Raw genomic sequence first — 23,256 nt, 5'->3', positions numbered from 1 at the left:
TTGATGACATTTGATCATTTTGATGCATTGAGAATAGCATCTTACAAACTAACTTTATTTTTTTCAATAGACTAGGGTTGCCAACTTCAGCAGAAGAAATTTAGGGACACTTCTGGGTTCTTTATAATTAAACAAGGAACACAGAATTTCTTTGCAGCACACATGGTATGTCGAGTGCATGTCTGGAGCTATGTATGTGCTTAAAAAAGTTCCTATTTGACTGAATTAAATGCTCTGAGACACAATCACTATTCTTTTTTACTTACTAACATACATGTCAGTTGTAAAAATACATTATAATGATACACACAGTTTTTGACTTTAGGCCAGTTATAACACTGAATTACAACTGTCCTACTCTAAAAACAGGCTCACAGTCATTTTAAGTGAATAATACTACATGTATTAAAAATAATACATTTTTAATTATATAAATTATAATACGCCTACAATAAAATTTAAAATGCAAGCAACTCACTTGTTATTATATTAAATAATATCAAAATTATGACTTAGAGGTCTGGTTTCACAGATTAGGCCTTAGTTCAATTAGGACATTTAAGTAGCTTTTAGAAATGTGCCTTAGGAAAAAAAATAAATAAAAATAAACTACTGGTGTGCATTTTGTGACAAAACATATTTTTAAGATATGTCAATGCAAGTTGATTTCAGGTAAAACAGCTCAAACATGCAATTTAGTCTGGGCTTAAGCTTTGTCTTTGAAACCAGGGGTTAATGTCATAATTTCGACTTTTCATGTCATAATTTCTTCACAATCATGACATACTAAGTCATAAATTATAACTTAGTATGTCATAATTTAGACTAATTTAGACTTTTTTTTATGTCATAATCAGTGTTTGGGGGCAATTGCATTACAAGAAAGACGATTTGCCTAATCAGATTACTTTTTTCAAGTAGACTAACTAGTAAAGTAATGCATTAATTTTAAATTTACAACAATATCTGAGTTACTTTTTCAAATAAGTAACGCAAGTTACTTTGTTTTTCCATAACTGGCACCTCTCCTGTCCTCATGTTGGGAGAAACCGGGAGAAAGTGAAGAGGTGTTGTGTGCGCTGTGTGAACGTGATGGTTATTGTAGTTCTAGACTAAACGTGGGCATGCATTCACTCATCTCACAGGGAAATGCAAACTGCAAACCTGCAATAAATAATATAAATATGCTTTATGTAATTAATATAACTTTATTAACCAGTATCTCATGCAGACTTTCTATGATCTTTAGTTAAACATCACATTTGTGTTTCATTTTTTTATTGCTGAGGAAAGAGCTTGACCTTTCTCTTCCTGCGTCCTGGCAGCTGCAGCACAGCTGAAAGGATTGTTTGAGCTGCGCCCTCTACTGTACAGACGTGAATTTGCATTTCATTCAAGCTCATTCATTTCACTTTTGGTGTGAAAGGGCCTTTTAAATTTGGCAAAAATAGAACTTTTTTTTTCTTATTAAAAACAATCAAGCAAGCTCAGCCATGGTGAGAAAAAGTAACGCATACTTCCCATAAAAAGTAACTAAGTAGTGCAATTAGATACTTTTTTTTAGGGAGTAAAAAGAATTAGCATACTTTAAAAAAAGTAACTCCAACACTGGTCATAATTATGACATATAATGTCAAAATCGTCTTAGTATGTTATACTTTCGCTTTTTTTTTTGTCATATTTTCGACTTTTAATCTCACTTGTGTCATAATTATGACTATTAACATATGCCATGATTTCGACTGTTTGTCTCATAATTATGATATCACAATTTCCACTTTTTATCTCATAACTATGACTTTTTTTATGCCATAATTATAATTTACCAAAGCAATATTTTTTCTTATGTGTATCCATTCCTTCCATACTGTTCGGTGATAGGCTAGAGAGCGGATGTTGATCGCTGCGCTCTGATGGATTCAGTTCAGTGAAGGATTCGTCAGGTCAGACTGATTCAAACCGGTTAACTCGTCTTTTTGAACTGTTAATTGAAAAATTGCATCATTTGTGCCGTAATTTTTGTTTATTCACTTTCAAATATTTGTTACTAGAATATTTTAAATTATCTGTCAAACGGCTGGAACGCAAGACTCGAGACTTTTATGTTGAAAATAACAGTGTGCGTCAGGTGGATATCAGTTTTTCCTTGTCATAAGGTTGCGCATTTCACTTTGAAGCTCTATGACAATATGGCGGAAGGAGAGGAACCGTAAGTGAAATTTTATACAAAGCTGCTCATAAATCCCTCGTAACAGTGCTTGTAGTTCAATCAACAGGACGCAAGAACGTTAACTTGCGGGTAGCAGAGCATGAATGAACCTTCTTTTATTCTCTCTTTTTAGGGAGAAGAAAAGAAGGAGAATAGAGGAGCTGAATGAGAAGTTAGTGAAATGAAAGATGAAAATTTAGATGTGGCAGCCAGCAGGTTTGCTTTGGGAGGTGTTAATTCTTAATATTAGCTTTATCTATAATCCAGACACTTTTCAGACATTGTTTTAAACAGCTCTCCGCATACACTGTATATAAAATACTATAGAAACTGTCTGAAAGCTAGGTGAAAGATTGCAAAACCTCCAAACACTGCTGTTTGAACACATGCCATAATGTTCTTTCTTAAAATATAACACAAGACACCTTCTTTGTATTAATTATGACACCTAAAGTCAGTGCCAACCAACCCCTAACTTAATTATTGTATATATAATACAATATTTTGTATATTATGTTATGTTGTATATTATGTTTGAATGTGTTTTTAAATTATTAAATAATCTGCGTGATGTGTGTGCTGTGTAGTTAAATATCTATACTTTTTCCACAGCATGGTTGTGGATGGAGGGAGTTGGGATGGCAGTGACTGGCAGGGACGATGGGATCATGTGACAAAGTTCTTAGAGAGAGCTGGACCATTCACTCATCCGGATTTTGAACCCAGCACTGAGGTAAGATGTAAATCATAATATAATATAATATAGATCTTTTATCTATATATCTTTTAGGGAGATAAGAACAAAGTTCAGCTGTAAAGGCATATTATCAGAACAATTAATAATGTTTTTATCTGCCTAGAGTACATTATCGCTGTTTTAAAACTAACAGACAGGCCACAGACTATGCACACTGTACTCCTCACTAAATAAATAAAAAAAAGAAGCTATTTTATACACAATTTTTCCCCCCTGTAAATATCCATGCCTGATAAGACTTTGTTTTGGCTGAGATTATAATAGAGTTATTACATTATTATAATTGCATTGATAAAGATTTATGCTGAAAATGATTATGCACGTGACTTAGGGTCATTTTTCTTCTGTGTAGCTCTTTTTCTCTACATGCAGAACAGTTGATTTTTTTTTTTTTTTTTTTTTTTTTTTGGTTATGCCAAGCTTTAAAATATTATATGAATGCCAAGCTTTAAAAATTGTATGAGGTAGAAACTGCGAGTCAGCATGAAACAGAAGTTGCGACTGTGACATATATCTGAGTGAAACAGCGTCTCGAACAAGATCAGGGTGGGACTTGAATTTGGGTCGTTGTGGCTTGCTGTGATGTCATGTGAGTGACAGGTTGTCCGCCCTTGTGCCAAAAAATACATCATCAGGAAAGAGATGAGATGTCACTGCAAGAGGGAGGGGAAGTTATTTTGATTAAAGATTATGAGAGCACATGATTTTTAAAAAAAATAATGATGTGCACAGATAAATAATTTATAATAAATACTGCAGTATTCCATAAAAAACAAGAATTTTCAATTTTGATTTCATGGTGACTTTAAAAATCCTTATCCTTAATTTATATCCAGTATATCTCAAACAATTAGAAGAGTCATGGGGCCGTTTTCTCAAATACTTGTTGTGGACAATGGAGTCAAAAAGGTTTAGAACCAATGTCATAAAGGACTATAGTTTTTTCCCCCTCTTTTCTTTCAATAAAATGTGCACATCTTCTTCCAGTCTCTCCAGTTTTTGTTGGACACATGCAAAATTCTGGTTATTGGAGCTGGTGGACTTGGATGTGAGCTGCTCAAAGATCTGGTACGGTCCTTCTTGTGCTTCGTTTGTTTCCTGTTTGTTTCTATTCTTGAATGACAGCTGCAATACTCTAGTTGCAAAGAGGCTAATTGCTAATGTGTTTGTCTTATGCTCATATGATACAATTTCATCACCCAGGCCTTGTCAGGGTTTCGACACATTCATGTGGTGGACATGGACACCATTGATGTTTCCAACCTCAACAGACAGTTCCTCTTCAGGTTAATCTTAGTCAGCTAATAGATGCCTTTTTTCAAACCTTTTCTTGCTCTTTTTTTTTTAATAATGTAAATTGCTTGCTCTTGTATCTATAGACCAAAAGATGTAGGCCGACCAAAGGCAGAGGTTGCAGCGGACTTTGTAAATGGCCGGATCCCAGGATGCAATGTTGTCCCGTATCCTTTTCCTGTGGAAATGCTGATATAATTTATTGTTTGATACACTATTATTCAAAAGTTTAGGGGTCAGTGAGATGATTATTATAATTTATAAAATAAATTAATACTTTTATTCAGCAAGGTTGCATTAAATTGATCAAATGACTATTTCAAATAAATGCCGCTCTTTTGAACTTGAATCTGTTTGTCAAAGAATCCTGAAAAAAAACTGTATCATGATTTCCACAAAAAAATATTAAGCAGCACAATGTTTTCAGCATTAATATTAAGAAAAGGTTCTTGTGCACAAAATCAGCATTCCTGAAGGATCATGTGACACTGAAGATTAAGGATGCTGAAAATTCAGCTTTACCATCACAGGAATAAACTACATTTTTAAATATTATAATAGAAAGTTACTGTAAGTTAAGTTTGACTGTATTTTTGATCAAATAAATTCAGCTTTGATGAGCATAAGAGACTTCAAAAATCATTAAAAAAAATCCTACTGACCCCAAACTTTTCAACTTTTCAAGACCCCAAACTTGTTAGTGTATATGTTATATTGATGTGTGTCAAAATATTTGTTTTTCCCTTAATAAGAAATGTAGACATTTTAAAAAAATCCAGGACTTGGATGAGACGTTTTACAAGCGTAATTACCGCCTAACTGTTTTACATTTGTCTAAACTGCTTTTTTTTGGCACTAACATGTGACACAATTGTTTTGCATTGTCAGACTAATTATTATGACACTTTTTTGGACAGTTTTTTATTTTGATATCTGATGTAACTGTCTTTGTTTCTGCATAGAATTTCACATAGTAGTCTGTGGCTTGGACTCTGTTGTTGCCAGAAGATGGATGAATGGCATGCTGGTATGTATTTACTTTAATAAACATTCAACAATTCGTTCATACAAATGTATAGAGACAAAGTCCTCTATATGTCATGTAAATAAAGAGTTCTGTAAGAATTGCTTTTGTGCATTTGGCTTTCTCCTTTTCAGCTATCTCTGCTGATTTATGAAGATGGTGTCCTGGATCCCAGCTCCATTATTCCTCTAATAGATGGTGGCACAGAGGGCTTCAAGGGCAATGCCAGAGTCATTCTTCCGGGCATGACAGCTTGCATTGATTGCACACTGGAGCTTTACCCCCCTCAGGTGCATACTGGGATTTTGTAAGTTGAATTTCAAAAGCCTTTTGTCAATACTTACTTTTTTTTTTTTTTTTTTTTTTGCCCTACACAGATAAACTTCCCAATGTGCACTATAGCCTCTATGCCACGGTTACCTGAACATTGTGTTGAATATGTCCGCATGCTGCTTTGGCCCAAAGACAAGCCATTTGGAGGTACATTAATTCACAGTATCTGCATGGTACCGGGTGTACAACCACAGACCGATATTTTGGTTATACTGCTGCTAAGTATCCTTTTAATATTTCAGATTTTAATGTATTTTCTTCAGATGGTGTGGCGCTAGACGGTGATGATCCAAATCACATCCAGTGGGTGTACCAGAAATCTCTGGAGAGAGCAGCGGAGTTCAACATCACTGGGGTGACTTACAGACTCACTCAGGGTAAGTGAGACAGGCCTGCGCAGAGGACCTTTATCAGGCATTTCGTGAAATCCTTTTGTTTATTGACAATTTTGAAGGAGAGAATGTCCAGAGATGCACTACCAATCAAAAGTTTGGGGTCAGTAAGATGTTTTTTTTTTTTTTAAGAAATAATACTTTTATTCAGCAAGGATGCATTAAATAGATTAAAAGTCAGGGTAAAGACATTTAAAATAATGATAATAATAATAAACATTTATTTGTATAGCACTTTTCATGCATGAAAGTTCAAAGTGCTTCAAGCATAAAAAAAACAAATATTGGCAATACAATTTTACATTATCAATCTAAAAATACACAAAAACAACTATAAGAGATGCACATGGTAAAATAAAAACACAAAACAAACTTTTAAACAATTTCACACAATATTAAATATAAGCAACTTTGCGCCAGATTTACTAATGGCTTGTGCCAGCACAAAGCCGTTAGTTACAATACTTCCCTACCGTATAGTATGCGACAAATGGTACTCAAAAAGAGTAGTATGTCAGAATGCATAGTATTCGAAAAACAGTAGGCGAAAAGTTCCTGGATGACCTACTACTTCTGATGAGCTTCTGAAGTGCACTTTCGATGGACAGTTTAGACACTTTACCATCCCATGAAGCCACAGGAGAGGATTTATGAATAGCAGTGAAGCGACGCAACTGATGCTGGTAAGTCACGTGATGGTAACAAAGTGGTGGATGTAGTACTTCTAAATTTCGTTCATACTACCCACATTTATACTATATAGAACATACTTTTTTTAATTATCTCGAAGTAAGTTCAAATTCAAATGTAGTACCTACTCAGACAGTATGCAATTTCAGACGCAGTGTAAGAGACTTTTAAAACAAAAATCTTACCGACCCCAATCTTTTGAATGATGGTGTATAAACCTTGAAACAGAACTTTATAGGTCCCAGGACCACTTATTGGGAAACCAAACCATATTTAGGGACTAGAATATCAGAGAATTTCATTTTGGGAGTCTTTTGACTTGGGACAACCATTCAGAACACCTTAACAATGTTCTAACAAACATTCAGAGCATTGTAGCAACAGCATACCAATGCTCTGGTATCGTGGTGCATACTTTTGCACAGGTAAGCACCAGTCTCCTTCTATAGAAAATGTCATCTAATTTATACTTCAAACAATCATACATTTTGCTGATTGTGAGTTTTTGTTCAGAAGCTCCTATTGTTTGGAAGTAGATGTTGATGTACCTCACCTGTGTTTCAGGGGTCGTGAAAAGAATAATTCCTGCTGTGGCTTCTACAAATGCTGTTATTGCTGGTATGCTTTAAAGGCTATTGTTTTTCAGTAAGGCGAGCTGTAACTGAAGATAAAATTTCTTTCTTTCTTACACATTTCAGCTGCTTGTGCCACAGAGGTTTTCAAAATTGCTTCAAGGTAAGTTATAATGGTATATTTCCCAGAAGAGAGCATTGATTTCAGTGTTCATTCACATCTCTCATTTGTTCTTTTACTTTTGCCGAACAGCGCCTATGTTCCCTTGAACAATTACCTGGTGTTCAATGATGTTGATGGGCTGTACACGTACACCTTTGAGGCTGAGAGAAAGGTCAGTCATTTGAAGTACATAACTATAAAAAAGACATTAATGCTAAATGTCTAAAAATCAACACAGCTTAAATGTTATCCATGTTGTACGTGTAGGAGAACTGTTCTGCCTGCAGTCAGGTGCCACAGGACCTGCAGTTCCCACCCTCAGCTAAACTGCAGGATATTCTGGACTATTTGACCGAGAATGCCGCTCTGTGAGTCACAAAGTTCCTTAAAGTTCACCCATGGTTCCTGAACATAATGCCTTATAGTAACAATGAAACTGTTACATTAAGAAAACAAGCACACACACACACACACACACACACACATACACACACATATATATTATGCACACCAGTATGTGTAAGCTCTTTAGTCACAGTAGTGTTTCTAATGCTAAAATAGAATTATTGTTGTGATTTAATGGATTCAAAGATAGATTGCTCAAAAGTTTAATCAAAAGCAAGTCTTTACGAACAGCTAGAAACTATTTGGAAGTCAATAACAAAAAATACTGTGGAAAAGTACATAAAAACAATGCCAGCAAGAATGCAAGCTGTTATCAAGGCCAATGGAGGCCATATAATATAAAAATAAAATATATATATATTTTGGATATGTGTGAATACAGAGTATTTAGTTGTTTCAGATTGTTATTTGCTTAATAAATGACAATAAAATGTTTTTAATTTTTTTTTTTTATGACTGGTGGTCATAATATGTAATATAATTTTAAATAATCATTATTATAATTATTATTATTCAAATAATTTTCAAATAAAACTAGACTTTAAATAAGAAACTAAAACTGCCAGTAGGTGGCGGTAAAGGTCTTAATGATTAAGTTGTTCATTCATTCAGTCTATTCATTCAAACCGCTGGTTCATTCAGAAGTGAAGTAAACGGTTCTCCTCAGGCTTGTTGGGCCTGAAGTGGTGCTACACAGAATGATCGGTGTATGACATCAAAGCAGAGATCAGACAGCTCTGTTTGCTTTTGAATCACTCTCGCTGTGCTTTGATGTCATACACCGATCCAACAAGTCTTTTATGAATGGTCCGCTGGATCACTTGTTTCACTCGGTTCATTCAAAACGCGGATTCAGAAATGAAATGACACTGTGTGTTGCACGCAGATGAACAGTTCTGCTTTGTCTTTATTGTTTCATTGGCAAAATTGAACAAAACACTAAAAAACAATATTAATTCCTTATTTACTGAACGGTTGTATAAAATTAGTAGGCTATCGCATTTGCACTCGTTATATTTGGGAGAAAAACAGCACTTGTGTAATATTGCACTTTCGTTACTCGTGTGATATTTTTTAACTCATATGATCTAAATTTGAGACAAAAACTCAAACGGGCATTTTTGCCCCAACATGTTGAATTTTAGGGACTTTCTGACTGCATTCTATAGGCTCCATCGCGCAGTGAGTTGTTGCCCTGCTTCATGTTTGTCATTAATCATCTGTATGTAATGTCAGATGACATACATAAGTCTGGGACGGGGCAAGTGCGTTTAAATGCATCAAAAATTTTAATGCGTTTTTTTTTTACCATAATTAATTAATCTAATTAACATGTTAAATCAACAGCCCTTTTATATATATATATATATATTATATATATATATATATATATATATATATACACACACACACACACACACACACACACACACACACAGTCAAACCAAAAATTATTCAGACATTTTTGATATTTTTGATATATTTTTACTAGTAGGTCCAGGACGCTATAGTTCATTTATGCAAGTGAGGATAGGAAAATAAACTGTGACATATTATACCCAAAAATTATTCATACATATCAGTAAAATTGATAAAAATTTGCAACCAAAAATTATTCAGACAGTTTGACCTGACCATGTTTTGCTTAAATGTTACCTGACATAATTAAGATGAATTTTTTACTGACACAGTTTAACTCTGAGATCTTGTCATATTTTATTGCCATTTTAATAATAAAATATAAAAATACTAGTGAATAAACTGTATTAATGAATGAAATGTTCAAGGTGTCTGAATAAATTTTGGTTTGACTGAATATATATATATATATATATATATATATATATATATAGAATGTGAAGACAGGAAATGTGGAAAGAAAAAAAAAAAAAATGGTGTAAAGCAAGCAAAAAATGTTGTCTCCATTTTTGTTAGCTCTTAACTTCTCTCAAGTAATTTTCTACATATTCCCCCTCTACATATTCCCCCTCATTGCAATAACACTGTCTTTTCCCCCTAGCCAAATGAAGTCTCCTGCCATCACTACAACTTTGGATGGAAAAAACAAAACTCTGTATTTACAGGTTAAATATTTTCTAACATTTACCAGATATGTCATAATTTAGATTGATTTGAGTTTGATTTTTTGCATGCATTTTATGCATTAGCTGTATATATAAAGTTATTTAGTACATCTGAATCTGTTTGGAATTATTTTCAGACTGTGGCATCTATTGAAGAGAGAACGCGACCAAATCTAAGCAAAACACTGAAAGGTGATCGAAAGTCTTGTGTCATATCATGTAGTATGTAACTTATTTAATAATATGCATATTTCAAAATTATATTGGTGGTGTTTAACCAATTAAATGCCTCCTTGTGTTTGCAGAGCTTGGACTAGTGGATGGCCAAGAGCTGGCAGTGGCTGATGTCACCACTCCTCAGACTGTGCTCTTCAAGCTCAACTTCATCTCATAGGACAAATGCTTCATTCTTATGGACAGTGGTTATTGCAGTCACCATCAAAATGAAGCAGACTTGGAAATGTAGTCTGTAAGCTCCCTGTTTCAGTGCATCAACAGTGGCACACATGTTCAGTTGGAATAGCTGTGGTTTGTATTTAGCTTTTTTGGTCAACTCTGTCCATCAAAGACACTTACAGAAGGCGATTGTTTCGTTGTCTTGCACTGCTATAGCCGTAGGAGTCATTTTGGTGGATTTCTTTTTATGCAAACTGTTTATCTATTTATTTTGTTGTTGTGCATTCAGACCAGTTGACAGTATCTTGTTCAATGTCTTGTAGAAAAAAAGAAATCATTCATGTTTTGAATTAAAATTGGAAACCTTATTTTAAACAAGTACTGAAGTCCTAGTCCTGTATTGTTTTCCTAACTTTAAATTTAAAATATCCTTTTACCCAATTTGTGAACAAATTTACTTGGTTAAATATTTAAAAAGGCTCAAAATATGATGGAATCTCCAGAATAAAAATATTTTGTAGACAAATACAGAATGTTGCATTGTCAATGTAATGTTAAGAAAGTCAGACATTTGGTATACTGTACTGTTTTATGTGGCATTGTCATGTAATACAAATTTACAGAAATACAGTGCAGACTCTTATCCACAAGGTCAGACCTCACTGTCTTTATTTAAAAGTTCATTTGGACAAGTCACATTATCACATACAACAATGGATAAAACTACACGTTGCTTGGCAAGTAACCAACTGAAATGAATTAAGCTACAGTTATTATTTGTTTGATAAACTGGATCACTAGTGTCCCATTAATTCTTTAAAACTAATAGCATACAAATCAATACATTTGAAGTATTTACAGTAAAGCATTGATAATAAGCCATTTTACGTTCAGTCAGTAAATTGACTTAGTCAGTTTTCTTATTTTAAGAGGTTTCAAATAACAAGGGATACTTTCGTTTACATTTTTTTCAATAACAATTAACACAACGCACCGGCATTCGTAGTACATAACTTAATAGATGTTACTGTAATATATACGATATAATATAAAGGTATAGTAAATTATAAAAAAAAAAAAAAAAATTGTAATCTGGACGTCAGTGACGTGGCCCTGACGTCACATACAGGATAGGTTGTTGATGCTACGTGGATGGGAAGTAGTTCTCGAGCTGCCAGAGGAAACCTAAACAAAACAATGCGAAGAAGTCCAACCTAGACGCCGAGTAGCGCGAAAGCACAGAAAAATGTCGCCCAGTCCGTCGTTTATTGATATATATTATCTGCTTTCATTTTAGCTTGGAATTATGTCGACTGTCAGCGAATTGTCAGTTGTTTTGCGAGCAGAATTAGCCGCCAAGCTAATGTGGACAGCGGCCTAACAGATAAACGCACCAACTTGTTCCGGCTGCTAGTGTGGAATAAACCTGCTCTTATTTGGGATGCTTTTAATAATGTGTTTTATGTAGACATTCAGTGGACTGTCACACAAACCGGGTGGAAGTAAAGCAATATGAGTTGGTTCAACGCGTCACAGCTGTCTAGTTTTGCCAAACAAGCTCTGACAACTGCTCAGAAATCCATCGACAGAGTTCTGGACATTAAAGAAGAGGAGCAGTGGGGTGACACGACCGAACCGACCTTTGCTGGTAAATTTAGCAATAGATGATTCACAGTCCAGATAGGGTGTCATCATCAGTGACAATTACTGCACAACATTAGAGATATAATGCTTCATATATTTCTGCAGGCTACAGTCCCAAAACGGACACACACGTACATATTTTGTAGCTGACTACATACATGTTGCATAATCCATATTCAGTCAGATAGCTCAGATAACTTTAAACGCACATGGAAACCTTCCCGCAGAGCTGAAAAATAAAAGTTTCTACAACCAAGTCATTCAGACAGAATCACAAACCAAAGCCAACATGAAACTTCTTCAAAGACGATCTTTGTTTCCAGGAAGAAACCACCTGATATCACAAAAATGCCACTAAAGAATACAAAAGAGTTTGCCATTTTGATGTATTGTGTTTCCAAAGGTGGGATTTGTTTTCTTCCTTTAGCTTGTTTAGAATTTTAAAATAGAGATGTATGATTCAGTAGCTTTATGCTTGATCTATTTTGGTTATGAAGCTGCTTCTAACGAGATAGTTCACACAAGAATGAAAATTCTGTTATAATTTATTCACACTCATGTCGTTCCAAACCCATAAGACTCTCATTCATCTTCAAAACACAAATGAAGATATTTTCTCATAATTGTTGTCCATACAACCAAAAAGTTTACAGAAAAAAAAGTACAAGAAGACATGGTAAAAGTAATCCACAATTTGAGTGATTTAAGAGTCTTAAGATACGATGAACAGAATTAATTTACGCTTTTATTCATATATAAACATTGATCAATATACATGCATAGAGCTTGTCAGATGTGGTAAAAGCAATGAAGCTAATTGTATTTGTTTGACGTGCAGGAATCCGGGTTTGTTCTCACGTGCCAAGGAAGTATGGATGAGCTTGAGATTACTTTTTGAAAGTTGTGGTTGCATTGACTTTCAAATACTATTAATACTACTGGATGAGAATAAAATTGATACTGAATTGAGCTGGATAATGACACTTGTATTCTGTAGAGCTGCTTATTGCTGAAATAGAATTTTTCTTAATTGATGAACTGTGCAACATTAACACTGTTATTTTCCTGTTTATTCCTTTTAAGCTGCTTTGACACAATCTGAACTGTATAAAGCTCTATATAAATAAATGTGATTTGACATTACTTTTGGGTGAACTGTTTCTTTAAAATACACTTGTCTTGCATTTTGTTGAATTTTTTGTTTTGCTAATTTTTCAGATCCACCAGGCAAGCCGGTATCAACAGGATGGGGAATGAACCAGTGGAACTCGCCCTCTGAGGAACATATCAAGACTCTCCCTCCATCATCTGAGGCCATTACTAAGCCTGTCACAAGGACCGTGGTTGATGAATCGGAGGACTTCTTCAGTGCCTTTCTGCCTCATGGGGATGTACAAACTGTAAGCAACACTAAAGTGGTGTCTGTACCACCTGCCAAGTCGAACCGCAGGCTACGGGAAAAATCAGACAAGGAGAAGGAACTGGAAGTCAGTGATTCACAAGGTCAGACAGACCTCAGTAAATGCAGCAGCCAGGAAACTATTGAGATAAAGCCAACTGAGACAGAGCTTTTGGAGCAAAATTCATCCTCGGCTGATGAGCAGTCACAACCAGAACTGGTTGTTCCTGCTTCAGTCGTTGCACTGGAAGAAGCTGCCGAACAGGAAACCAGCGAGGACAGGACAGAGTCAGATGGATTGGTTATAACTTCAGATGTCACACTCACAGATGTACCTTTATCCTCCTCAGAGGCCGAATCTGTTGGTGTGTTTGAACCAGCTTTGACCATCGAGACCAAAAATCCAGTAAAAACCTCGCCTGTTCCTTCTAAAGAAATCCTATTAGAATCTAAAGATGCTAAATCAGAGGACAGACAAAGCAACACCCCGTCTCCCCCTGTTAGTGCCTTCTCTTCTGGTACTTCCACTACCAGTGACATAGAGGTTTTGGACCACGAGAGTGTGCTAAGCGAGAGCTCGGCCAGCTCCAGACAGGAGACCGCAGAGGCTAAAGCTGGTCTGCACCTAATGCAAGGCTCTTTCCAACTGCTCTCCGCCTCAACGTGCAGCGACTTCCCCCGTTTGGATGAATACCCAAAACTCACGGAAAGCTGCGGCTCCTCGTCTGACGCCTTTGAGCGTATTGACTCGTTTAGCGTGCAGTCGCTGGACAGCCGCAGTGTCAGCGAAGTGAATTCTGATGACGAGATCCCAGGCAACCGCACGTTAGCCTCTATCACGGCCGGACCTTTGCCTGCTCCTGCTCAGTCAGCACCAGAGACTAAACAGGATGAAGAGGAGGGTATAACCGAGTCAATGAATGACCAGTCTCTGGATGATAATGAGATGGAGGAAAGCGGCCGCAGTGCAACACCAGTGAACTGTGAGCAGACGGATGAGCTGCAGGAAGGCGAACAGGAAACTGAATCCGACCTCACACTGACCAACCAAAAAACTTATGTGAACGAAACAGCAGTATCACAGAGTACTGATGAGAAACTGGGAGATTCACCCTGCGAGCTCCAGAAGGTTGGAATAATACATAAACATTTATAAAAACAATAAATATAATATATAATATAATATAGTAGAATATAATATAATGTAATAATTACAACAACAACAACAAAAAACAAAACAATAAAATTGTGAAATATTATTACAATCTAAAGTAAATGTTTTCTATTTTAATGTATTTTAAAATGTAATTTTTTCCTGTGATGGTAAAGCTGAGTTTTCAGCATCATTACTCCAGTCTTCAGTGTCACATGATCTTTCATAAATCATTCTAATATGCTGATTTGATACTCAAGAAACATTTCTTATTATTATCAATGTTGAAAACAGTTGTGCTGCTTAATATTTTTGTGGAAACATTTTCTTCAGGATTTTTTTTATGAATAGAGTTTAAAAGAGCAGCATTTATTTGAAATAGAAATTTTTGTTACATTACAAATGCCTTTACTGTTACTTTAGATCAATTTAATGCACCCTTGCTGAATAAAAGTACTAATTAAAAAAATCTTACTGAACCCACATTTTTTAATGTATACTGTATATTTTTATGTGTCGTGGAATTAACAATTCTGTTATTTTTGTTTTTCTTAATCTCCCCAGATTATTGAGGAGCTTTCTAACCGACTAGAGAAAAGAGAATCACAGTTGCTTGTGGTCAGTAAAGACAAGGCCAGACTTGAGGAGGAGTGTGACAATCTCAAAGAGTGAGTTGAGGAAACTATGCTCCAGAAAACCATCTGCTGTTGTGTTTTCTTGAATGATAAATGGTTGCAATAGTTAACTAGGGCATAGAAACAGGTGGAGACAAACAAATTTTTACAGTTTGAAGAAAAGATTTGCTAACAAAACACTTTGTACTGTAACACTTTAAATTTGACATGCAGTATGTCAACACCTTTCAGCATATACATAGCATAAAAATGGGATTCCAATAATTTCTTATTGTACAGATTATCGTTTTGAATTCTCTGTAGGTTGGCATGTTTTTAGGGTGTTAATCTTATTCTGTTTAAGACATTTAATAAACTTCTTACATGCCTGTTGAATTAGACTTAAAAGGATAGTTCACCCAAAAATGAAAATTACCCCATGATTTACTCACCCTCAAGCCATCTAAGGTGTATATTCTTATATACTTTATATACTTTCTTTTTTCAGACGAATACAACATGAGATATATTTAAAAATATCCTGGCTCTTCCAAACTATATAATTGCAGTGAATGGGGGGCCCAAATGGAGGGACACGGCTCCGTGGGGTTAAAAAAGACCTGAAGCGAAGCGATGGGTTTTTGTAAGAAAAATATCCATATTTAAACTTTATAATCTAAAATAACTAGCTTCTGGCAGACTACCGTACACACACTGCTTAAGTTGACTTGCGCCACAACGGGAACCCGTGACGCATTATATCATGTAGGATGTAGGAGAAGCGTAAGCTTAGACGCCTCTCGCGGTTTAAACAAATGGGGCTGGGCAACAAACTCAGCTCTTCTCTTATATCGAAATCCTCCGATATTTCTCTTTAAAATTTCTCATTTAGACTTTTAATTTGTGACTGTTTTTTTGTTTTGCTCTATCCTTATTTATTTATTTTTTATTTTTTTAAACCCATCAGCTTCAGAAGGCGTTTATTAACCCCCCAGAGCCGCGTGGAGTACTTTTACGATGGATGGATGCACTTTTTTGCTTCAAAATCAGGCCCCCCCATTCACTACCATTATAAAGTTTGGAAGAGCCAGGATATTTTTTAAATGTATCTCCAATTGTGTTCGTCTATAAGAAGACACACAGAAGTTATATACACCTAGGATGGCTTGAGAGTGTGTAAATCATGGGATAATTTTTATTTTTGGGTGAACTAACCCTTTAACAAGACCTGTGTTTCACAGTGAGATGATCAGCTTAAAGGAAGAAAGCTCTGCTGTTCAGTCTTTAAAAGACGAGTTCACTCAGCGCATAGCTGAAGCTGAGAGGAAAGCTCAACTCGCCTGCAAGGAGAGAGACATAGCTAAAAAGGTGTCCATTTTTTATTGTTGTTTTGAATTGATAAAATTCTTACAACCCCGGTCTTGTTTTGCATTGAAATGCATCATATGTCATGATCACAGGAAATTAAGGGCCTCAGAGAAGAACTGGCAAGCAGGTTAAACTCGAGTGAGACTTTGGAACTGATAAAAGAGAAAGAGGAACAGATCCGAGAGCTTCTTGAAGAAGGTGAGTGTTCTAGGTTGTTTTATGTGTCCAACGAGACCTTGACTAGGATGATCATGCCTAGATAAAACTTTTACTTCGTGATCCTAGAAGGATCTGGGTATTTGCTAAGGGTGTGTTTGTTTACTTGTTTCTTTCTAATTAGGTGAGAAGCTGTCCAAGCAGCAGTTGCAGCACTCCAACATCATAAAGAAACTGCGTGTGAAAGAGAAAGAGAGTGATGCACAGATCACCAAACAGACCAAAAAACTGAAGGAACTGGAAGAAGATCTAAAACACTTGCAGCGGGTCAGGGACACAACCTTCAATCCAAAGCTGTGTTGTTTATAAAAGAAGCATGTCTACAGTTGTAAAATATATTCAGTGTTCATATCAAATGCCAGCAGAATAAGAATGTTGAGGTTTGTACAATGTTAATTGTAGGTTTTGGACGGTAAGGAGGAAGTAGAAAAGCAGCACAGAGAGAACATTAAGAAACTGAATGCTGTGGTGGAGCGGCAGGAGAAGGAATTGAGTAAACTGCAGACCAGCGACGAGGAGCTTCAGGAAAAGAACCGCAGTTTACAAGCAGCCCTCGACAGCTGCTACAAGTAAATAAATGCCACATAATTGACTTTAAGTGTACTGTTTACTAGCATATTCACTGTCCTATTATCGCTGCAGTTCTGGTGGTGGTCTCTTCCAGTTTGTTGATTTGATTCATTTTTCCCTGTCTAGAGAGTTGGCAGAGTTGCACAAGGCCAATGCCACCAAGGATAGTGAGGCCCAGGAACTGGCGCTGAGCAGAGAGGTGCAAGCGAAAGAAGAGCTGAGTCTGGCTTTGGAGAAGGTCCAAGAAGAGTCTCGCCTACAACAAGAGGCACTGGCCAATCAGGTAATTTATGTTTTTTTTTTTTTATTTTGTTTTGTTTTTTTGTTAAAATGCTTATTTTTATTTTATGTCATTATATTATTATTAGGGGTTGCACAGACTAGTCGATTTTAATGCTCTGCCATGACACTTTAAGCTTGAGGTCGACTAGTTGCTGATCATGGCCTATAGAGGGCACAACAGGATAAGAAATCTTTGAAGTCCACTTTTATGCTGTTTCCAAACAGTTAAAATGAACATAAATAAATACTCAGAGAGCGCTCCACAAGATATATTTGTATGTATTGTCAACACTGTTCTGTGATTTATCAATAAAATAGCTCAGAAATTGAAAAGTTCTAGCATATATTTCTTAGTAACTAAAACCCACAGCTTCTCTATTAGTGGAGAGATGTTGCTAGGTCAAATTAATTCACACGCAGTCTCTCTCTTGCTAATGCATTCATATAAATGTAATCTTTACTGTGCTACTTTATCTGTATCTGATTTAGAAGGAGCAGAAATCTGTGAGAAATATAATGACCCAAAGACAAAAGAACTGATAAAAGTAAGCTGTTATGTAGGAGCAATAGCCTTGTGGGCAGCGCTGTGTCATATGCCATAGCTGTGCACAAAGCAACCCGTGTTCGAATCTCAGCTCGAGGTTCAGGCTTATTTGTTCATTAATGACGTCATCGGCGACTAGTCGACGTCAACTCAACTTTATCACATAAATGTTGACTTTAAAAAATCTGAAGTCATTCAACCCCTTATTATTATTATTAGTTTAGATTTTACTGGATTTAATTTCTCTGTGCTTTAGCAGTATTTAAATGCTTGTTTAAATGTTTTAAGGAACTTTGTGTACTTTATTCTGGGGTTACTTATCTAGTTATACATGCTTTACTTTAGTGTCTGATTAATCCCCAAATTCTAGCTTTCGTGTCTATGTGTGACTGTTTTTTTTTTTTTTAATGTTGAGGTAGCGGATTTGAGGCTGGCTCTACAGAGGGCTGAACAGCAGCAGGCCAAGAAGGAAGATTACCTGAGAGAGGAGATCAGTGAGTTACAGCAGGTAACCAGAAGACCTTACATGCAGCTTACAAGAATTATTGCACTATTTATTTCATTTCAGCTATTGTAAACTTCGGCAACCTACTATAAGCTCAAGACTATTGAATTTTTGTTAAAGGAAGTATCTTCCTGATTTAAGGAGAAAAAAAAGACAAGTTCTATTATCTCTACAAACCCCAGAGGTATAAAAAAATTCAAATAATTAACAATGAATTTTTTCCTGCACATTAAATATGTACAATACCATTCAAACATTTGGGGGCAATAAGATTTTTTTATTTAAGAAATGAATATTTTTATTCAACAAGAATGCATTAAATTAATCAGAAGTGACAGAAAAGACATTTATAATGTTACAAAAGATTTCTATTTCAAATAAATGCTGTTCTTTTGAACTTTATATTTATCAAAGAATCCTGAAAAAGATATATCACAGTTTTCACAAAAACACTAATCAGCACAACTGTATTTAACATTGATAATAAGAAATGTTTCTTGAGCACCAAATCAGCGTATTAGAATTACTTCTGAAGGGATCGTATGATACTGAAGATTTCTATTTTACTTTAAAAAGTTGTTTTAAATTATGATAATATTTCATAATATTACTGTAGTTTTGATCAAGTAAATGCAGCCTCTGTGAGCATAAGAGACTTCTTTCAAAAAATCTTACCGACCCTAATTTTTTGAACGGCAGTGCAGGTGATGGTTATGCTGTAATTTTTCCACTTCAACAGAGGTTACAAGAAGCAGAGACCAGAAACCAGGAACTTAGCCAAAGTGTTACATCAGCAACACGGCCCCTCCTGCGGCAGATAGAGAACCTCCAGGCCACACTCGGTGCCCAGACAGCATCATGGGAAAAACTAGAGAAGAACATCTCTGACCGCTTAGGTGAGACTTGCTTGTTTTGAATGAGCATTGGTGGCTTATGTCATTTATTAAATCTGATGTTTTCAAACAATAAACCACATGACATTCACCAGTTGTTTTCACTTGTCATTCTCTCCTCTCAGCTGATGCCCAAGCCCAGCTTGCTGTTTCTATAGAGAAAGAGCGTTCGGCTACAGAGGAGCTACTAGCCATCCGAGCACAGATAGCATCTTTAGAATCCCAGGCTTCCTTGTTGAGGCAGGAGAAGGGACGTCTGCAGGGGCAGCTGGATGCAGAAAGGATGCGGCGGGAAAAATTGGAGGATGACTTTAGCAGGTAGGAGATGTGTTTAACCTTGAAAAAGAAGCTGGCATTGTAAGTGCCAGTATTCTCACACTGATTTCTGTATGTGCAGGGAGCGTGTAGAGCTGGAGAATCTTAAAGGGGAACATGCTCGAGTCTCAGAAGAGGCCAAGAAGGAGAAGGTACTGTTTGCTCTTTGAACACTTTAGGCAGAGCATATATATAAACAATCATTCTCAATGTCTGTATTATTTGGTCCTCTTCAGTTGCTTCTCACCAACCAACTGGAAATGGAGAAAATGAAGGTGGAACAGGAGAAGAAGAAATGCTACCTTGCACAAGAGGCCCTCAAAGAAAAGGTTTTGCATGAAAAGACCAGAATTTGCTTTTGTATTCTGAATCTTTCCTTCAAAAATAGTTAAAATAATAATTTCATACAAGGTCCAAAATGAATTTTTTTTATCACACCAAGCAGTTATGACAATAACTGTGGCATAAAATCAACTACTTTCATGAGGGTCTCTGTGTTTTTGTTTCACCAGGAGAGGAAGTCTTTAAGTCTGTCTGTGACTGATGCTCCAACATCCTCCACTCCCTCACTGTCCCGCTCCAGCTCTGTTAGTGGGGCTGAGCATGCTGGTTTACCATCCTCCATGTTTTCACAGGTACATTAGTCTCACCCCTCTCCACACCTATTCAGATTCAGTGAAAATATCTCATAGTCTGCCACAATCACTTGTGTTTTTTTCTAGCAGGAGGATTCTCTCGACCATTCTTTCAGCACTATGACCATGTCCATCAGTGGGACTAATCTATATGAGGCGGCTCGACTGGGTGGTGGATCCAGCATCATTGAAAGCCTGCAGTCTCAGCTCAAACTCAGAGAGGGCGAGATAGCTCAGCTGCAGGTGCACCTTTTAAGAGAATAGTCTTTCATCCTGTGCAAAAGATTATAAATTTACTGTAATGTTTAGAATGAGTAATTTACCTTTGTGTTAAAAAGCTTAATATTTTATGTACTAATTTGGATTCAATTCTTTTGGTTATCCACAAGATGGAGATTGCTAGTCTAGAGAGAAGTCGCACTGTGATGGCGGAAGAGCTTGTGCGACTGACCAATCAGAATGATGAGATGGAGGATAAAGTGAAGGAAATCCCTAGACTGAAAGTGCAACTGAAGGTGAACACAAGCAAAATTCTACTTTAAAACAGAGAGAACTGTAGGCAGTTTGTAACAGACTGCTACAAATTTACCTGCCATCTTTTGGCTACATCTACACTAATCCGGATACATTTGAAAACGTTTTTCTATACGTTTTGGCCTTCAGCCACAGTGAAGCGACAGTTTTGTCCTTTGAAAACTGAGCTGTTTGAAGATGCTCTCCCAAGTGAATGAATGCGAAAACACTGTTTTTATGTTGTAGCATGGACTGTGAAAATGTAGGTATATTAAATTAAGGTAAATTTACCGCACCAGGTGAATTGATGTCATGTCATGGGCCAATTGCGGTTTGGACCATACAATGAGTGGTGATTGAGTGCGACCTGAACGCACCAGGTGAGAGATTTTGCTAATAAAGTGATCATGCCAGAAGAATAGCGTGAGAACTTTATGTGAGCTTTTATTATGATTGCGCATGCACAGTTAGATTATTTAAGCATCTTCATTCGTTTCAGTGTGGACAAGAAACTTTTGGAAAACGCTAGTGGATGGAGAACATTTTGAAACGAAAACGCAGTTTTCAAATGTATCCGGATAAGTGTAGCTGTAGCCTTTGGTACAAGATACATGTGTGTCAACAGTAGGAGGACATTAATATATTTGCATTTGATTTTTATTTCAAATTTTAAACAGTGTTTGCATTTAATAATCAAAATAGATATATAACACCATTCACTGTTTTGGGGTCATTTTTTCATGTTTTTGAATTATGATCACCAAGGCTGCATTTATTTGATCAAAAGTACAGCAAAATCAACAATATTGTGAAACATTTTTAAATAACAGTTTTCTATTTTGTAATGTAATTTATTCCTGTGATGGCAAAGCTGATTTTTCAGCATCATTACTCCAGTCTTCAGTGTCACATGATCCTTCAGAAATCAGTCTGATATGCTGATTTGCTGCTCAAGAAACATTTCTTATTATTATCAATTCTTATATGAATGGAAAGTACAAAAGTACATTTATTTGAAATAGAATTTTTTATAACATTTTAAATGTCTTCTTTACTGACACTTTTTTTGGTCAATTTAATGTGTCCTTGCTGAATAAAAGTACTGATTTCTTTAAAACAAAAAAAACCTACTGACCCCTGAACTGTAGTATAAATGGTTAAATTCTTGTTCCTCATGTCGAGAAAATTGTTCCCCATTACAGTCACTCTCTGTATCCTCTAAATATAAACAAAATGTCTTGATTTTTTTTTTATCCTGTTAAAACAATTTCGCTATTCCTCATAACCTGTTAGTTAAACACTGACCAACTGTTTGTGTGCATCACAGGATCTTGAACAAAGGCACAACACAATCCTGCAGATGTATGGAGAGAAGGCAGAGGAGGCGGAAGAGCTGCGTCTGGACCTGGAGGATGTGAAGAACATGTACAAAACGCAAATAGATGAACTGTTGAAAAATAAAAAATAATAAGTTCTGCAAAAGGACTGGCTCACACTGAGTGTAAACTGAGCTTTACTGTAGGAGTAATTGTGCTTCACATCTCAGAGCATTGGTAATAATAGACCAAGTAATTTAAATGTATTTTTTTCTGAGAAAATGTTCAGCATATTTCAAGGGTCATATAGTATGTAGTTATTTAAAATATGATTCCTCTCACGGTTGTGGGATTTTATTTGAAGTCATTTTTTTCTCAATAAATAACCATTTTTGGTTTAAGGAATGACGTGACTGTCTATCAGTGTATAGGTTTGGTGGTTTCTTAACACTTGAATTTGCACAATGAAGTGAGAGTTTAGACTTTCTGCATTTGGATTGTAATCATGAATTAAATACTATATTTTCCTCTGATCTTCATCCTCTGGACTGCACATCTTACTGCTAAGCAGTTGATTTGCTGTTGACTGTCTCTTCACATTGTGAAAACAAGTAAACATGCTTTCCAGATAACTCCAGGGTACCATGCGTCTTTCAATAGACTTAAAGTTATTAAGTTTTGCACTCGTTTTTATCCTATGTCAAGCTGATTGAGTTTTAGTGATGAAGGGGTCCACGGAAATCTTTCACTGTCATATTCTTTTAGATATGATCTCTGTAAATCATACATTACAGTCAGGACTGTCTGATGTCACTGTAAGATCCTCCCAGTGTAACTTCAATTTTTGCTGCACACATGTAAATAAAGTAAGAGATATGTATTGGGCAGACTCAATTTGTTTTCCAGCCTTGTTAATGTATTAATTTTTAATAATTACTAAGATATAACTTTTATATATAGTAATATATTAT

At 35.9% G+C, this 23,256-nt stretch overlaps 2 protein-coding genes across 5 annotated transcripts; both read left to right on the top strand.

Annotated features, from left to right (window-relative positions):
• Positions 1-1,946: 1,946 nt before the first annotated feature.
• uba3 (ubiquitin-like modifier activating enzyme 3) lies at positions 1,947-10,968 on the top strand. Of its 2 annotated transcripts, XM_051912232.1 has the most exons (18): positions 1,947-2,209; positions 2,343-2,381; positions 2,822-2,942; positions 3,954-4,034; positions 4,170-4,252; positions 4,346-4,426; positions 5,020-5,063; positions 5,222-5,286; positions 5,418-5,573; positions 5,661-5,763; positions 5,880-5,993; positions 7,263-7,316; positions 7,397-7,433; positions 7,524-7,605; positions 7,701-7,801; positions 9,859-9,922; positions 10,060-10,114; positions 10,228-10,968. In XM_051912232.1, exons 1-18 carry the CDS (start codon positions 2,103-2,105, stop codon positions 10,314-10,316), a joined length of 1,476 nt encoding a protein of 491 aa, XP_051768192.1. In that variant the 5' UTR covers positions 1,947-2,102; the 3' UTR covers positions 10,317-10,968. The 2 variants fall into 2 exon arrangements, with proteins under 2 accessions (XP_051768192.1, XP_051768193.1); XM_051912233.1 differs by lacking the exon at positions 2,343-2,381 and having other exon boundaries at positions 1,949-2,209.
• Positions 10,969-11,435: 467 nt separating this feature from the next.
• On the top strand, positions 11,436-23,174 carry tmf1 (TATA element modulatory factor 1). Of its 3 annotated transcripts, none has more exons than XM_051912230.1 (17): positions 11,436-11,966; positions 13,181-14,490; positions 15,079-15,182; positions 16,370-16,496; positions 16,589-16,694; positions 16,837-16,979; positions 17,115-17,281; positions 17,409-17,565; positions 18,524-18,616; positions 19,353-19,509; positions 19,632-19,824; positions 19,904-19,973; positions 20,058-20,150; positions 20,334-20,456; positions 20,547-20,699; positions 20,846-20,971; positions 22,297-23,174. In XM_051912230.1, the coding sequence occupies exons 1-17, from the start codon at positions 11,831-11,833 to the stop codon at positions 22,435-22,437; spliced, it is 3,399 nt and encodes a 1,132-aa protein (XP_051768190.1). In that variant the 5' UTR covers positions 11,436-11,830; the 3' UTR covers positions 22,438-23,174. The 3 variants fall into 3 exon arrangements, with proteins under 3 accessions (XP_051768190.1, XP_051768189.1, XP_051768191.1); XM_051912229.1 differs by having other exon boundaries at positions 11,437-11,966; positions 20,544-20,699; XM_051912231.1 differs by lacking the exon at positions 11,436-11,966 and adding an exon at positions 12,049-12,365 and having other exon boundaries at positions 20,544-20,699.
• Positions 23,175-23,256: the final 82 nt, after the last annotated feature.

The sequence above is a fragment of the Ctenopharyngodon idella genome, chromosome 11, assembly GCF_019924925.1.
Source record: "Ctenopharyngodon idella isolate HZGC_01 chromosome 11, HZGC01, whole genome shotgun sequence".
Classification (NCBI taxonomy): Eukaryota; Metazoa; Chordata; class Actinopteri; order Cypriniformes; family Xenocyprididae; genus Ctenopharyngodon; species Ctenopharyngodon idella.
Note: the sequence above shows the minus strand (reverse complement) of the source record. Positions and strands in the feature narration are given on the sequence as shown.

Coding starts and splice junctions, on each gene's coding strand:
- tmf1 (XM_051912229.1), top strand. CDS start 11,831: ATGAGTTGGTTCAACGCGTCACAGCTGTCTAGTTTTGCCAAACAAGCT. Junction 19,510..19,631: donor GAACATCTCTGACCGCTTAG/GTGAGACTTGCT, acceptor CTCTCCTCTCAG/CTGATGCCCAAGCCCAGCTT. Junction 20,700..20,845: donor GCGAGATAGCTCAGCTGCAG/GTGCACCTTTTA, acceptor GTTATCCACAAG/ATGGAGATTGCTAGTCTAGA.
- uba3 (XM_051912232.1), top strand. CDS start 2,103: ATGTTGAAAATAACAGTGTGCGTCAGGTGGATATCAGTTTTTCCTTGT. Junction 4,427..5,019: donor CCAGGATGCAATGTTGTCCC/GTATCCTTTTCC, acceptor TAAGAAATGTAG/ACATTTTAAAAAAATCCAGG. Junction 7,606..7,700: donor CCTTTGAGGCTGAGAGAAAG/GTCAGTCATTTG, acceptor TTGTACGTGTAG/GAGAACTGTTCTGCCTGCAG.